The following is a 17,680-nucleotide window of genomic DNA, read 5'->3' as shown; positions in this document are numbered from 1 at the left end:
CCTCTTCAGAGAGCACTTCCCTGATCATGCTACTTAAAGCAGCCTCTCCTTTACCCAACCAGCTACTCTCTATAACATCACCCTGTGTATCTCCTTCCTAGATAGCATTCGCCATTGAAATTATTTTGCTTATTTGTTTACTTGTTTATTGTCTATATCCTTTTATATGAATTAGTATGCTTCTGGCTGCAGGTAATAGAAAACCCCGAACTCACTTAAAAATATGAAATTTATTATCTCACATAACTAAAAGTCCATCAATAAAGAAGTCTCTGGGCGAGGGAGAATGAGTATTTTAAAAATGACATTCAGGGACCCAAATTCTTTCAGTCTCTCTGGTCTACCGCCCTTATTGTCTAGCTTCATTCTCCTCTGGCTTTCCTCATGGTTGCAAAATGGTTGCAATGGCTCTAGATGTCACACCCAGACACAATAATGGCCAGAGGGAAAAGATGCTATCTCTTCTTGCATCTCTTCTAAAAATGGTAGGAAATCTTTCCCCACGGTCCCCATTAGATTGCCTCTGATTTCCCATTAGTCAAATTGGATCATTTGTATGGAGATGGTTTAGAACAATTACTCATAATGAAAAAGATATTGGAAAGTCAACCACCATAACCACATAAATGATCACTAGACCTTCAGGATGTTGTCCATCTCATTCACAACTGTATTTCCAAAGCCTACTGTAGTACTTGGCACACAATAAGTGTTTGATTAATAAGTGAGTCCATTTAAATAAGTAGGACAGGAGGAGGAGAGAAAACCGACCATTTGCTGAGTGACTGCTAAGGGCCAGGCACACAACATGATCTTCCTTATAATTGCCTTCTCAAAAAATTTTATAAAAATGGTATTATTTCCCTTCTACGTAAAGCAAACTAATGCTTAAGAGATTAAGAAATTTGACCGAGATCACAAAGCTAATCAGTCATAGGACTAGGATTTGAAACTATGGGTGTCTGGATCTAAAGGTCATGCATTTCCCACTACAAGCTAATTAACAAAAGGTAATCATTCCCTTTCAGAAACTGGACACATCTGTGTAGATCCCACATGAAGAACAGCTAAAGAAGATCTGGTTAAGTTCGTCCTTAGCCTAGGATAGTCATCAGGTAACCAGCAATAGTCTTTCACTGATATTACTGAAATTGTATCCCCTACTCGATCACTCGTTTGTTTTTTTAAACATGTAGTAAAAATCAGGTGGCTGCGTGCCATGGGAAAATGGGGAAAAGGACAAATTGAAAAGCAATTTTTCCCCCTAATACTCAAGTGAGTTCACGGAAGTGTTTGGTGAACTGTCCGGTAGTGAATACTCAGAGAAAGGGCAAGCTGGCACAGCCTTAGAATCCTGGATAAAACCCTGATGTCTTGAAAGCTCAACTGTGGGAAATCTGGAAGGTAGGATCTATTTCTGATTTGTCTGTGTATCCTCAGCACATAGTAGGGGCCTATGTCGACCCCATGTATGCATGCGTCATTCAATCCACAATTAGGGACAAGATTGTGCCAACTGGAGACCCATCGGCTACAAATAAATCAAAATTCCGTGATTATGCCCATCTTTCTATTGCCTTCTGCTGGGGAAAACAAAGAAGAAAGAAGGAGGCTTTAGTATTCAAAGACTACTAGTTCAGCGGTGAGCTCGCAAAGTGGTCCCCCTCGGGATACAAGGAACTGGATACGAGAACAGGCAGTCTTGGAGATTACTCGAACCTCCAGCAAAGGGCGCGGCTACTTTCTTAGCCGCACCGGAACCTCTTGGCGGGATATGTGAGTTCCAGCGGGAACAATTTAGGAACAGGACCACTTCCTGCTGCAGAAGAGGGGCAAGGGATGGGGAGGAAATAGCTCGAGGAGCGGCATCCTGCTTGCGCTAGCGGCGGCAGAGGAGGAGGCAGAGAGGAGGCGGCGGGCGAAAGAGGCAGAGGAGGCTGCGGCAGAGAAGAAAGTGTCAGAGCCGGTAAGTTAGCCGCTGTAGAGCAGGGGACAGTGGACAGCGCCCAAGGCTCGCTTTGGAAACCGGTGGTCCCAAGTCGCCGAGCTGCCCGGTAGGGTAGGGGCCGAGCTTTGCCCGCCGCCTGTCAGTCGGCGACGAGAAGGGGCCGTCGGGGCGCTGGGACTGGGCCTTGCGGAGCGCCAGACTGCGCTCTGGCTGGCTGACAGCCCTGCCCCGGAGCCGGGGAAGGGGCTGCGCTCTTCTGCCTGGGGCCTCTGGGCCTCCGCACCCTGGACAGCTTCCCTGGAGAGGGGTTGGAATTCGGGGAAAGGAAGTGGGCACTGTGCGTCCCATTGCCCCCTCGGGACCTAGCGAGATCTTGCCAAGTGGGTGGTGGACGTTGCTTCAGGGACCGAGGGAAGGGCTTCTAAAAAGAATGTTCGTCTGGAGCCGTAGTTGCTCTGCCCTGTTCGAGCTCCCTGGCTGTCGGAAGCGGAGTTGTTTGTTTTTAAAGGCGCATACCTCCTCCTGCTCCTGTCACTTCGGGACAAGTTAACAGCTTTCAGATCTGTTGCTAGACCAGCATGTTCCCTATCCAATCTATCTTGTTAGTATAGGTGGGTATAGGTTAGTATATTGTGGGTATCTGGGGAATGCTCTGTAGGTATACTCGATGGTGAAGTCAAAGTCAAATGTCTCCAAGCACTGTTTGAAGAGAGACAAGATTAACCTGACAATCGGGACTGTTGAGCGCCCTTTCCTCACCCTCGCATAGAATCGTTTTACCATTTAGAGTAAAAATAGTCATCTTAAAGGTACTAGGTAAAGGTTATGATTGTGCATCTGCAAAAGACCTGTGGTATAATAGGATATAAAATTCTTTATCACTGAACGAAATGATTATATAGAGATTGTTACTGGAAACATCAGAAATAGTTTTTATTAAGTTACTGCTTTTCTATTGTCTTAGGTTCGGCTTTAGAGTGTGGTGAAGGGTACTTTTCATGGTGCATGGAAGGAAAGCCAATGCGCAGGTAGGCATTTAGGAAGAAAATCTTCAGTTTCACTGACTGATATTCAGCATGTAATAATTCAGGGCTTCATTTAAATTTTTTTTTTAAAGGTTTTCAAATCTTACCAAATTCTGCTTGCAGCTAATGAGACCTGTTCTAAAATAAATCAAAAGTAATATCAGGAATTAATAGCCTTTTTAATAGAGTAAAATATAGTACTTAAATTTATAAAGAGTGCTATGAATTTCATGTAGTTATTTAAATTTTCCCTTTTGCTTGGTAACTTTTTGTAATAATCACTAAGTGTACCGTGATACCATATGGATTTATTATAGTTTTCAATTCCTTATAGAATGTAGAGGGTTCTGTTGCCATATAAAAATAATGATTATTTATAATACACTGTACTGAATGTCTAATTATGGTTTTGATTATTTCATTGATGTTCAATAATACACTTGTTCTGTTAATTAAAATAGCTGCATTGCAGAGAAGATTGTTCAAGGACTAAAAACGTATTGGACATAATAACTTAGTACATAGAAAAATAGAACAATGTGTGGGAAAATATAGACAGTTATAGGCCCTCCCAACCCTAGAATTTAGTAATGCTTTTTCTCAATCTGTTCTAACAAATAGGCCTAGAATTCTTATTGAAACAAAATCAACCCAGTTTTACTTCTTCATTTTTTAAACTCATTTTACATTTACCAAACTGTATTTAATCATGTTAATCAACATCAAAGATAAACAGCTCTGGCCGACACTGTTAAGAGAAGAAACATTTTATGATGGGACTATGACTTATAACTTAGAACCGAAAGCAAGACCCATAAAATGTATATCTTTTTCCAGGTCTGTTATTTTTTAGTTGACCTTGAGCTGTTCACCTTCTCTGTACCCCGGTTTACTCCTCTGATGTATCTGACCAGGATATTGGAAATTAATGAATGCTTTCAAATACTTTATATCTCCAGATGAAAAGATGTTTTGGATGTAACAAATGCCGTTATCTTATTTACATCTTACTCTACAATAGGAATAATATTTGACTGAAAATATGTGAAGTTAACAATACATATATTAAATGCTTCATCACTTCAACTTTTAACATGATTGCAAAAAACCACTGATTGCTTTTCATCCTCAGCTGCCATAAATGTCATATCTTATGTAATTGCTAAAATAAGAGCGTATTAATTTTTAGAAAGAGAAGGCACAGTGTGGGAATGTTTTTGGTTTATCAGTAATTTCTTTTTTCTTTTTTTTATAATATTTTTTTGATTTTATTTGTTTATTTTTCCCCCCAAAGCCCCAGTAGATAGTTGTATGTCACAGCTGCACGTCCTTCTAGTTGCTGTATGTGGGACGCGGCCTCAGCATGGCTGGAGAAGTGGCGCGCCGCTGCACGCCCGGGATCCGAACCCAGGTCGCCAGCAGCAGAGCGCGCGCACTTAACTGCTAAGCCACGGGGCCGGCCCAGTAATTTCTATATAAAATATTCGCTAATCACTCATACCTACCCTTTTTTCTTTTCTTGCTTTATTATGTAATACTACCAGTTATTCAAAATCATGTTTGAGAATTCTGGTGCTAGAGCCTGGCCTACCCATTGCTCTCTGGTTTTACTTTTACCTGCTGCCTACATTAAGTCATGGTCACACTTCCCTACCATTTCCTTGTTGGGCTGTGATTCTTGCTACTGCAACCTGGAAGGCAATCTCTGGAAAGTAATGTTGGGTTTATACTTAGCTGCTATTGGAGAAGCTTTGAATGAGAAGTAACTCCTTATATCGAGGTTATTTGAGTACGTGTTCATTCTCCCTACTAGAGTGTGAGCTCTTTGAGTCTCATATGTCTTCTGTATCTTTGCATCCCTGGCACCTAATGATCACTGAATAATTGTTTGAATGACTAAATGGTATCTGCACACTTTTCCTCTGCAAAATAAGAAAAAAAAAGCTATGACCAAGAAAAGATTGAAGATTGTTGTTAAAGGTATTCTAATGCTTAATTATAAAGTTTTATGAAATTGATTGGCATTTTATTAGTAAAGCTTCATTGCACTCATTTATTTAACTAGCTGTTATGTGTACATGATACAAAATTTAAAGATAAAATAGGATATTCAATGAAAAGTAAATCTCCCAATGCTGACCCCAGCTGTGTTTTCCTCTCCAGAGGCAACCACTGTAAACAGTTTCTTATGCATTCTTTCACAGACATTGTAGTGCATATACAAGCATATGTAGAATATCTCCCCTTTTTTAAAAACACTAATGTCAGCATATCATGCACATTCTTCTGTATCTTTGTTTTTTCACTTCACAAATTATCTTGTAGATTGTGACAAGTACATATAGACCCACCTTATTCTTTTTCATAGTTACATAGTATTCCATTGTCTATAGATACCGTAGTAACCAGTCCTTTTGAGAGACATTTAAGTTATTTCATATGTTTTGCTGCTACAACCAGTTCTGCAACAAATATCCTTGTAGGTGGTTTTTGCCCAAATGTGTAAGTAGAGAATAAATTTGTAGATATAAAATTGCCCAAAGAGTATGTTCATTTTAAAATTTTGGTAGATATTGACAAATTCCCCTCCTTAGAGATTATACCATTGTACAGTGTCACAAACAATGTGCCTATTTCTCAAGATACTATGTTTTAATCATTTGTTTCCTTTAGAGACACTAAAACACTTGCAATGTAATTCTTCTATCTTTCCTTAAATATATAAACAGGAGACGGAGCCTCATTTTCTTAGGAATTGGTCTATTCACTCGTCAAACATTTATATAGTACTTGTTCTATGCCTGTACACTGCATATATTACAGATGAAATGATGGAAAGACGTGTAAACAGACACCATAATAAAACAGGAACAGGATTTTAATAGAGATGTAAACACAGAGGAAGGAACCTCTGCTCTGAGGAGATGAGAAAAGCTTCATAGAGATAGTGATATTTCAGCTGGATCTTCTAGAAAGGATGGGAATTTGCCTTAAAGTAAAGAATGTACTTTAAAGGATAAAAATTTAAAGAAGAAAGATAATAAAAGACACCATAAACAGAAGGAACAGCTGTGCCAAAAAAAAGAAAAAAGACACCAAGACCTAGAAGTGTATGACATGTATGGAATGGTAAGTATATCTGGAATGTAAAGAATGTGGTGGAATAGGAAGGGGAAACGGGGAAAAATATGGGGAATGAGGCTACAACCATGGGAAAGAATTTGGCTTTAGCTTTTAGGTATTTAAGAGCCAATGGACATTGTTGTACAGATCAGATTTGTTCTTTGGGCTGATATTTAGGAAGATAGGGCGTGGACTAGAAAAGGGTAAGAAATGATGGCAAAGAAACTAGTTTAAAGGAGTTGTGGTAGTTGAGATGAAAGCTGATGAGGACCTGAAGTAGATCTGTGGTGTGGGGATTGAGAGAAGAGGATGGATTTGAGTGTTTGTTTAATGGTAAAATCAAAAGGATTTGGTGAATATAGAATGAGGAAGTAATGATATAAATGACTCCAGAGATTTCAGCTTGGGAAACTAGGTGCTGCCATGATGAGATCAAAAATACGGAAGAAGAACAGGTTTCAGTAAGCCAAGAATAGATTCTCTTTCTTACAGTTTAAGATTATTATGTCTAGGAAACACCCAGGTAGAGACAGCCAGCATGTAATTGGAATGTGGATCTGGGGCAGAAGAGCGGTTTGGGCTGCAGATTAAAAAAAAAAAAAAATTGTGAGTCATCAGTATGCAGGAGTTTCTTGAAGTTGTAGGCGTGAATGAGGGTAGAACAGAAAAGGAGGATGCCAAAGACAGAACCCTATGGAGTATCAGGGCTGTTTAAGGTGGAGCCTTAAAGTAAAGATTCTAAAATGGGTAAGAAGCTTTAGGTTCTTTGGGTCTTGTTTTATTTAATTGTATCTAGAGTTTTTATTGCTAATTTTCACTCATGGTGAAGATCAGATGAGCTTCTCCTTGAGTTCAACTTCAAAAGACAAAAATATCCCATTCAGATCTCATATCTTGAGAATCTCCTGGGGCCGGCCCCTGGCGTAGAGGTTAAGTGCGTGCGCTTCGCTGCTGGCGGCCTGGGCCCGGATCCCGGGCGCACACGGATGCACTACTTGTCAGGCCATACTGTGGCGGCGTCCCATATAAAGTAGAGGAAGATGGGCATGGATGTTAGCCCAGGGCGAATCTTCCTCAGCAAAAAAAAAGAGGAGGATTGGCATGGGTGTTAGCTCAGGGCTGATCTTCCTCACAAAAAAAAAAAAAAAAAGTTTAGAATTTCCTATTTATTCTAGTCAGTCTAAAAGGTATGCTTAAAAATAGTAGTATAAGATATACCTGCTTGATCTGGCTGTTCCTTGGTGTGGCATGCAGTGTAGGTTGGCTTGCCCAACAGCTCTCCCTCTTTTCCTTTCTCTACTATATAGACACAAGAAAATTAACTATTATGCTTGATATCTTAATCTTCTTTGCATTTTGGGATGGCTGTGTAACACAGTGCTGCCGGTGAGATGTCAGTGGAAGTTGCTGAGAGGTATCCTAGGAAGGCTTTTGCTTTCCTGATATAGAGGGAGACCAACCTTACTTGCATGGCCATTTGCCCTTCCTCCTTCATCTTGCCTTGATTGCTGGGCCAAGGCACCCAAAGCTGACACTTATTTTATACAATAAGGATTGAGGAGATGTCTTGGGGCTGAAGGATTCATGACCTATTTACAGATTAAGAGGTTAACAGCCTGTCTTTATGGTATAGAATCAGGTATGGAATGTAGTGCCTAGTGGGTGCCCTTCTAATAAGCAGAACTGGCACTTTGAGATGTTATTTCTGTTTTAAGGATTTGTATACTCAAGTCTTTAGCTCTCTCTATTAAAGTGTGTTAGGATTTTGAATGAGGGTCATTTCAGCTGAATCTTCTTTTTAAGAGCAGGCTATTAATTTCCAAATTAAAACAAAATTTTTGAAGTATAAAAGGAGAGATGTTCATTTAGATAGGGAGCACAATTCCAGGCTAAGGAAAGATTCTGCAGATCTTTGGATTAAGAGATAAAACTTGATTATAAATGCTTTAGAAGCAGAGACTACGTTTTCTAAACTTTTTATTGTGCTTGATTTCAAACTATCTTAGCCACTTACAGAAAATGACTTTCTTCAATTAAGAGTATTACTTTTGGAGTAGAAGATCTAAGGAATGTGTGACATGATAGCCCTGAAATTTGAAGTTGACTCACATATTTTGGGTGGGTAGAAATGTTATTTACCTAGGGAGGTACCAAAAATTATAACGTTCCTTTGGTAAATGTGAAGTATATTTAAGATATTTGATTTGTTCTTTGGTTTGTACTTCCTACATGCAATGATTTCATTATTCCCTCTTACTATCATTTTAGGAGATATCAGTATTCATGGGAACGACCCATCCCTTTACCTAGCCTGCATTTCCCTGACTTCCTAAATTCTTGTGACTTTCACCTTCACTCACTTCAACAATTCATTCCTACTGTCACTCAGAAAAATTCTCTTTTTGAAATCGTAAGTCCTAATAACTTGTTTTCTGACCATAACCTCTTGAACACCCACTTTCTCAGTTCTTTGACATAGTCGGAATCAACATGCCTTTCCCCCTTCTGTTTTCACACAGTTCGCTTCTGCAACCACTGCAACTGTTTTCTAGCCATCACTCAACTCCCTAGTTTGTCTGTGGCATTTCCCCACTCTAGATTAATGCAGGTATTTATATTCTCTGATTTGGGCTGTTGATTACTTGGGCTGGATAAAACCAGCCACAGGGAACTCATGCTACTATATTCAGTCTTTAATATCATTTGGGCCAACAGTGTTATCCAACAATATTTCTGTGAGTCTCTAGTCAATGCTTACTCATTCCTCACAGCAGCTATTTCACATCCTTACTCATTCTTCGCATGATCCTGTTACCACTCCACTCACTGGTAGCAAATGACCTACTCCCCCAATTCCCAACTTCACAGAAAAAATAGAGACCATCAGGTATGAACTTCCTGAAGCTCCTGATGCCTCCTTACCCCAAGATAAATGTATCTGTTTCCACATTATCTTCCCTCCCACTCTTCCTCTGATCTCTTATGGTGAGCCCTTCTTCCTTTTGTCAAAGATCCATTCCTCTGTATTTTGGTTCTGTATTCCCACTCTTTAAGGATCTTGCTGCATCATTTATTCTCTCCCTCTTTACTTATTTTTTTAAACTTCTCCCTCCTTCTGGTTCTTTGCATCGGTATGTAATCATTTTCCAGTCTTTCCCCTCTTTAAATAGACATAGTACTGTATGTCTCTTCTTTTCACAGCCAAGCTTCTTTCTAGAAATACTTCATACTCTCTGTCTCTTTCTTCACTTCTATTGACCACTGCCATTGAATACCTCAGATTTTTACTGAATGTTTAGAGATAATGGAGGAGGTCATAAGGTTTTGTGGCCCTTCATCATTTTCTCACTGACTGTCTCTCTCCTTAGATCACAACCTGCCACCATTTTTAATCAGTCTCCCTTTCCTTTCTCTTCTGTTATAACTCTCCCTCTCTCCCCCTAAAACTTTCTCCCTTCTGAATTACTATTACTTTATTATACTGAGCAGTTTAGTTCTATTTGTTACAATCCCGATACCTCTAGAAAAAGAGGTTAAAAAACAAAATCCTCAGATATCTTTAGGTAGTTCATATAAATGTATAGCATAGTTTCATGTAAGACAAAGAGTGAGGGGGACTGTGGTGAACTAAGAGTATAAGCCCTCCTAATGATATTCAAATTCAATTTCAATTTCAAAACAAAACAAACCAAAAACTACTGCAAACAGAACTCTTCTATTGGTCTCTATCATCCCAAGGGGCCCCCACCTTGCCTTTTATAATTAAAAGGCCTAAATACATGTTTTCTTAAAAGCACCATCTGTCTCTGAGATGAATGCTGCTCTTTTCCCCAGAATATAAAGGAACAATAATTGAAAAATGTTAATAGCAATTTTTTTCTTCCATTATATGTAGAGATTCAGATGTAGCAATTTCTTTTCTTTTTTTTTTTTTTTTGTGAGGAAAATCAGCCCTGAGCTAACATCCATGCTAATCCTCCTCTTTTTGCTGAGGAAGACCGGCTCTGAGCTAACACTTATTGCCAATCCCTCTCCTTTTGTTTTTCCCCCAAAGCCCCAGTAGATAGTTGTATGTCATAGCTGCACATCCTTCTAGTTGCTGTATGTGGGACGTGGCCTCAGCATGGCCGGAGAAGCGGTGCGTTGGTGCGCGCTCGGGATCCGAACCGGGCTGCCAGTAGCAGAGCGCACGCTCTTAACCGCTAAGCCACAGGGCCGGCCATGTAGCAATTTCTTAAACTGATTTCCATGTATAATATCTGATGCCTGCTGTACAGAATTTTTTAGATTTATTGACATTTTAGTAAATGTGGATCCTTCTTGTTTTATTTGATTTTATGTGTTTGACAAAGACTTTGCTCTTACATTTCTTTTTCCTTTATAGCTGCATTTTGAATCATTGCTTTCTCCACTCTGTTATTTCCCTTCAATTTAGGTCAATGTATTCTTTTTGTGAAAAACGACTTCCACTGAGAAAGAGATTTTATTTTATTAGTCAAATTTTATTAGCCAATTATTAGTCAAGCTGTAATGTGTGTTAAAATTACCTGCTTGCTAAATACAGATTTTGGAGCCACACCCCCAGAGATTCTGATTCTCTAGCCCCTCTTAAGAATCTGCATTTTTATCTAGCACCCCCATAAATCTAGTGTCAGAGAAACACAATATTTGAAAACTTAATATAACGGCCTGATAGGAATTGGGCAATCAGCCAGTGAAGAAACAGTATCTAGGCTTCTTCCCACAGTTTCACTGCATTTGAAAGAAAAGGCACAAATTCAAATCATAATTCTCAATCTATCAGTACAGTATTTAGAAAATCTGATGATAATGGAGGAAGATCCTCTCTATACAGGAGTAGTTACCAGTCAAAGCAAGGGTAAATGTCTGTGTTCAAATTGGTTAGTAAATTTAGAATGTGTGGCTAATTTTACTGTTGCACATTTTAACTACTGTTTTTGATATCAGAATGTTTGATGCTGAAAGTAACACAAAGTCTTGACTCAATTAGCTTAATCGATGTAGAAATCTTTTAGTATTTACATAACAGGAAGGCCACAGGTAGGTGAGCTCCAGGGTTTGTTGATGCAATGGCTTGATAATATCATCTTGGACCCACGTTCTCTCTGTCTCTCCAATGGAGCTTCTGCAATATCAGCTTCATCCTAACCTAAAACTGATCTCCTTTTAACACCCTGTGGGTGAAACTCGCCCTAAATCGTGGAATATAAGTCTGTTCCTATAGTTTGATGACCCACTTAGTTAAGAGAATGCCATCAGCAATTGATTTATGAGAATTCAGGATTCATCCTTACAGCTGGGGACGTGGTCAGCTTCCCCTGAAGCACATGGCTAGAGAGGAACAAAATCAAGATTATGTTAAAGTTTGAGAGAGTTGATAGTAAAATATGCTATTAATAGAATTTATCTTGAAGTTATGCTTTTCATCAGTGCTTTTCTGTCCCAGAATTGACAGTCATCTTTTGGGAGAAGATAAAAGCTCTATTTGGTCTCCCTAGTTTGTTAACTGTGGATAGGGTTCAGAATAATCCTTTCACTTGCCTCCTTCAACCTTAAAATACATGTAGATTAGTTTTGCAAATTAAGTTAATAAAAATGTTATTTGAGTTCATTTTCTTTTTGTGTATGTTTTTGTGTATATTAGTAATCTCATTAGTTCAGTATTGAGATAGAAATCCACAGATTCAAAAAGCAAATAATTTGAGATCCTCTAGTTTCTCTAGATGAATTTTTACTTGGACAATGAAGCTTGCTCCCCCAAACCTTTAATTATAACCTTTCCTAGGGTTCTGTCCTGTCCTGGGGAACAGTTCACACTTCAGTTTACCACCCCACCCCTCAGGTCTTTAGAGGGTTTATTCAGACTTCAAACAAAGAAGTTGTGAATATAGATGTGATGAGGCATGAACACAGTCTATTTCTAGGACCCTTATTATAATTTCCCTTCAAAGGTGCCCAGAAAAATATACAGGAAAAAAAAAAACACTTTTATGCCAGTAGAATCCTGTGGATGTAATGAGAATGATGGAGGATGTGGGGTTAGATTTTTAAAAGTACACATTTACAAAAAATAACAGAACCACAGGAGAAATAATGTATAGAATTAAATACAACTTCTAGAATTAAATTGCTAGAATTAAATACAATTTTTCAGAATATTTAAAATGAGGTACCCTTTAAAGTCTCAGCCTACCAGTGATCCCTTTTCTTCTTCCTTTTCATTCTCCTAAAAGAGCAACATAGTCCAGCCACATGGCAGTGCGCTTGCTTTTTCTCTCATCTAGGAATAACAACCACATAAATCAGATTGCCAGGGACATTTCTGTTTCAAATACTCAATCCAGTTGCCCAAGACAGCTTGGGGTAAAAAAGCACTGACTTTGAAGTCAGAGGACCTACATTCAGACAAATCTCAACACTGTGACTCCTTGTGAGGTAAGTGTAATTATCTCCACATTACAAATGATGAACTTGTGGATCAGAGAGGTTAAGTAATTTGCCCAATATTATACCTAATAAATGATGGAGCTAAGGTTTCAACCTATGTTTGCCTGGCTACAAACCTGGTATTCTTTCAAGAGAGCTAGACAAGAAAGTTTGGAGGATATAGTTTATTTGGCAGGAAGAAAAGTTGAATTCATTTAACAACTGTTTAATGAGCACTGTATCTAGGTGTTGGGGTGAAACAGTGAGCAAAAGAGAGCAGAGGCCTTGTTCTCACGGAGCTTAATGTTCTAGTTGGGGAGAAGGCCAATATATTATGTCAAGAGGTAATATATTTATGAAGAGAAATTAAACAGGTAAATATAGAGTGGTGGGGATAGAAGATGCTATTTCATGTAAGGTGGCCTGATAAGTTGACATTTGAGCAGAAATCTAAAAGAAATGAGGGAGTGAGCTCTGCAGATATTTAGGGGAAGAACCTTTCAGGAAGAAGGAATAAGGCTCTAAAGCAAGAGAAGCCTTGGCTTGTCCCAGAAATAGCAAGAAAGTCTGTGTGACTAGAGAACAGTAAGCAAGAGGAAAGTAGTAGGAGATGAATACAGAGAGTTAGCCAGGGGAAGAGTCATGTAGAGGCTGGTAAACCTTACAGGCTTTCTTTTTTGTGTTTTGTTTTGTTTTTATTATTTTATTGAGGTCATAATGGTTTATAACATTGTGAAATTTCAGGTGTACATTATTATTTATCAGTTTCTGTATAGACTGCATCATGCTTACCACTAATAGTCTAATTTTTATCCATCACCATACATATGTTCCCCGTTACCCCTTTTGCCCACCCCCAACCCCTTTCTCCTCTTGTAACCACTAATCTGTTCACCTTATCTGTGTGTTTGTTTATGTTCCACATATGAGAGAAATCATGCGGTGTTTGTCTTTCTCTGTCTGGCTTGTTTCGCTTAACATAAGACCCTCAAGGTCCATCCATGTTGTTGCAAATGGGACAAATTTGTCTTTTTTATGGCTGAGTAGTATTCCGTTGTATATATATACACCACTCTTCTTTATCCATTCATCAGTTGATGGGCACTTGGGTTGCTTCCACATCTTGGCTAGAGTGAATAATGCTTCAGTGAACATAAGGGCACATAAGTCTTTTTGAATTGTTGATTTCAAGTTCTTTAGATAAATACCCAGTAGTGGGATAGCTGGGTCGTATGGTATTTCTATTTTTAATTTTTTGAGAAATCCCCATATTGTTTTCCATAGTGGCTGCACCAGTTTGCATTCCCACCAGCAGTGAATGAGAGTTCTCTTTTTTCCACATCCTCTCCAACATTTGTTATTTTTTGTCTTGGTAACTATAGCCATTCTAACAGATGTAAGGGAATAACTCATTGTAGTTTTAATTTGCATTTCCTTGATGATTAGTGATGTTGAACATCTTTACACATGCCTGTTGGCCACCTGTGTGTCTTCTTTGGAAAAATATCTGTTCATATCCTCTGCCCATTTTTTGATCAGGTTGTTTTGGTTGTTGTTGTTGAGTTGTATGTGTTCTTTATATATTTTGGAGATTAACCCCTGTCAGATATATGATTTGCAAATATTTTCTCCCAGTTGGTGGGTTTTCTTATTTTGTTCCTGGTTTCCTTTGCCTTATGGAAGCTTTTTAGTCTGATGTAGTCCCATTTGTTTATTTTTTCTTTTGTTTCCTATGCCTGAGTAGACATGGTATTAGAAAAGATGCTGCTAAGACTGATGTCAAAGAATGTACTGCCTATATTTTCTTCTAGGAGTTTTATTGTTTCACATCTTACCTTCAAGTCTTTAATCCATTTTGAGTTAATTTTTGTGTATGGTGTAAGATAGTGGTCTACTTTCATTCTTTTGCATGTGGCTGTCCAGTTTTCCCAGCACCATTTATTGGAGAGACTTTCCTTTCTCCATTGTATGTTCTTGGCTCCTTTGTCAAAGATTAGCTGTCCATAGATGTATGGTTTTATTTCTGGACTTTCAATTCTGTTCCATTGATCTGTATGCCTGTTTTTGTACAGTACCATGCTGTTTTGATTACTGTAGCTTTGTAGTATATTTTGAAGTAAGGGATTGTGATGCTTCTAGCTTTGTTCTTTTTTCTCAGGATTGCTTTGGCTATTCGTCTTTTGTTGTTCCATATAAATTTTAGGACTCTTTGTTCTATTTCCTTGAAGAGTGTCATTGAGATTCTGATTGGGATTGCATTGAATCTGTAGATTGCTTTAAGTAATGTGGACATTTTAACTATGTTTATTCTTCTCATCCATGTGTATGGAATATCTTTCCATTTCTTTATGTCATCTTCTATTTCTTTCAGTAATGTCTTACAGTTTTCAGTGTATAGGTCTTTCACCTCCTTGGTTAAATTTATTCCTAGATATTTTATTTTTTGTTGTGATTATAAATGAGATTGTATTCTTGAGTTCTCTTTCTGTTAGTTCATTATTAGAGTATGGAAATGCAACCAATTTTTGTAAGTTGATTTTGTACCCTGCGACTTTGCTGTAGTTCTTGATTATTTCTACTAGTTTTCTGATGGATTCTTTAGGGTTTTCTATATAGAATGATGTCATCTGCAAACAGCGAGAGTTTCACTTCTTCCTTACCAAGTTGGATACCATTTATTTCTTTTTCTTGCCTAATTGCTGTGGCCAAAACCTCCAGTAGTATGTTGAATAGGAGTGGCAAGAGTGGGCACCCTTGTCTTGTTCCTGTTCTCACAAGGATGGCTTTTAGTTTTCACTGTTGAGTATATGTTGGCTATGGGTTTGTCATATATGGTCTTTATTGTGTTGAGGTACTTTCCTTCTATACCCATTTGATTGAGAGTTTTCATCATAAATGGATGTTGGATATTGTCAAATGCTTTCTCTGCATCTGTGGAGATGATCATGTGATTTTTATTCCTCATTTTGTTAATGTGGTGTATCACATTGATTTGTGGATGTTGAACCATCCCTGTGTCCCTGGTATAAATCCCACTTGATCATGGTGTATGATCCTTTTAATGTATTGCTGTATTCAGTTTGCCAATATTTTGTTGAAAGTTTTTGCATCTATGTTCATCAGTGATATTGGCCTATAATTTTCCTTCTTTGTGTTGTCCTTGTCTGGCTTTGGGATCAGGGTGATGTTTGCCTCATAAAATGAGTTAGGAAGCAGTCCGTCTTCTTCAATTTTTTAGATTAGTGTGAGAAGTGTAGGCATTAAATCTTCTTTGAATGTTTGATAGAATTCTCCAGAGAAGCCATCTGGTCCTGGACTTTTGGTTTTGGGGAGGTTTTTGATTACTGTTTCAATCTCTTTACTTGTGATTGGTCTGTTCATATTCTCTATTTCTTCTTGATTCAGTTTTCGGAGGTTGTATGAGTCTAGGAATTTATCCATTTCTTCCAGATTGTCCGATTGGTTAGCATATAGTTTTTCATGGTATTCTCTTATAATCCTTTGTATTTCTGTGGTATCCGTTGTAATTTCTCCTCTTTCATTTCTAATTTTATTTATTTGAGCCTTCTTTCTTTTTTTCTTAGTGAGTCTGGCTAAGGGTTTGTCAATTTTGTCTATCTTCTCAAAGCACCAGTTCTTAGTTTCATTGATTCTTTCTATTGTTTTTTAGTTTCTATTTCATTTATCTCTGCTCTAATTTTTGTTATTTCCCTCCTGCTGACTTGGGCTTTGTTTGTTCTTCTTTTCCTAGTTCTGTTAGGTTTAGTTTAAGATTACTTATGTGAGATTTTTCTTTTTTGTTAAGGTGGGCCTGCATTGCTATGAATTTCCCTCTTAGGACTGCTTTTGCTGCATCCCATAAGACTTGGTATGATGTATTTTCATTTTCACTTGTCTCCAGATATTTTTTGATTTCTCCTTTGATTTCTTCATTGATCCATTGGTTGTTCAGTAGCATGTTCTTTAGTCTCCACGTATTTGTGATTTCCCCAGCTTTTTTCCTGTAGTTGATTTCTAGTTTCATAGCATTATAGTCAGAAAAGATGCTTGATGTGATTTCAGTCTTCTTAAATTTATTGCAGCTTGCCTTGTTTCCCAACATGTTTTTGTCTATCTTTGAGAATGTTCTATGTGCACTTGAGAAGAATGTGTATTCTGCTTTTTTTGAATGGGTGTTCTATATATATCTATTTCAAGTCCATCTGGTCTAGCTTTTCATTTAATTCCACTATTTCCTTGTTGACTTTCTGTCTGGATGATCTATCCATTGATGTAAGTGGGGTGTTGAGGTCCCCTACTGTTGCTGTTAATTTCTCCCTTTAAGTCTGCTAAAAGTTGCTTTATGTACTTTGGTCCTCCTGTGTTAGGTGCATATTTATTATTAAATGTTATGTCCTCATGGTGGAATTTCTCTCTTATCATTATATGCTGCCCCTCTTTGTCTCTTATTGCCTTTTTTATCTTGAAGTCTGCTTTGTCTGATATAAGTATGGCAACACCTGCTTCCTTTTGTTTACCATTTGCTTGGAGTATCGTCTTCCATCCCTTCACTCTGAGCCTGTGTTTGTCTTTAGAGCTGAGATGTCTTTCCTTCAGGCAGCATATTGTTGGGTCTTGTTTTTTAATCCATCCCACTACTCTGTGTCTTTTTATTGGAGGATTCAGTCCATTTACATTTAGAGTGATTATTGATATATGAGGGCTTAATACTGTCATTTTATCACTTGTTTTTGGTTGTTCTATATTTCCCTTGTTTTGTGTCCTGTGTATTTCTGACTGCCATTTCAGTTTGGTGATTTCCTATGATGGTTTTCTCAGTTTTCTCTTTATTTATCATTTATGTCTCTGTTCTTATTTTTTGTTTATGGTTACCATGAGGTTTGTATAGAAGATCTCATAGATTCTGTAGTCCATTTTCTGGTAGCCTCTTATCTCTTTAGCCGAAGCAGGTTCCATCCCTTTCCTCTTCTCCATCTAAGTTATTGTTGTCACAACTTATTCCATTTTGTGTTGTAAGTTTGTGATTAAAATGAAGTGTTTATAGTTTTTGTTTGTTTTTTGTGAGGAACACTGGCCCTGAGCTAACATCCGTTGCCAATCTTCCTCTTCTTGCTGAGGAAGATTAGCCCTGAGCTAA

The 17,680-nt window shown here is 38.1% G+C and overlaps 1 protein-coding gene across 2 annotated transcripts in view; it reads left to right on the top strand.

Moving 5' to 3' along the window:
- Window positions 1-1,862: 1,862 nt before the first annotated feature.
- KLHL20 (kelch like family member 20) overlaps window positions 1,863-17,680 on the top strand; it is a 65,542-nt gene continuing 49,724 nt past the window's right edge. Inside the window, exons 1-2 of one of the 2 annotated variants that reach the window (XM_058540048.1) lie at window positions 1,863-1,966; window positions 2,913-2,976. In XM_058540048.1, coding sequence (XP_058396031.1) covers window positions 2,954-2,976 — 23 coding nt within the window. In that variant the 5' untranslated portion in view covers window positions 1,863-1,966; window positions 2,913-2,953. Of the gene's footprint in view, window positions 1,967-2,912; window positions 2,977-5,293; window positions 6,103-17,680 lie in introns of those variants that run through there. The other variant, XM_058540049.1, reaches the window with a different exon arrangement.

The sequence above is a fragment of the Diceros bicornis genome, chromosome 4 (assembly GCF_020826845.1).
Source record: "Diceros bicornis minor isolate mBicDic1 chromosome 4, mDicBic1.mat.cur, whole genome shotgun sequence".
In the NCBI taxonomy this organism is placed as follows: domain Eukaryota; kingdom Metazoa; phylum Chordata; class Mammalia; order Perissodactyla; family Rhinocerotidae; genus Diceros; species Diceros bicornis.
The sequence above is the reverse complement of the archived record's forward strand: the minus strand, read 5'-3'. Positions and strand labels throughout refer to the sequence as shown.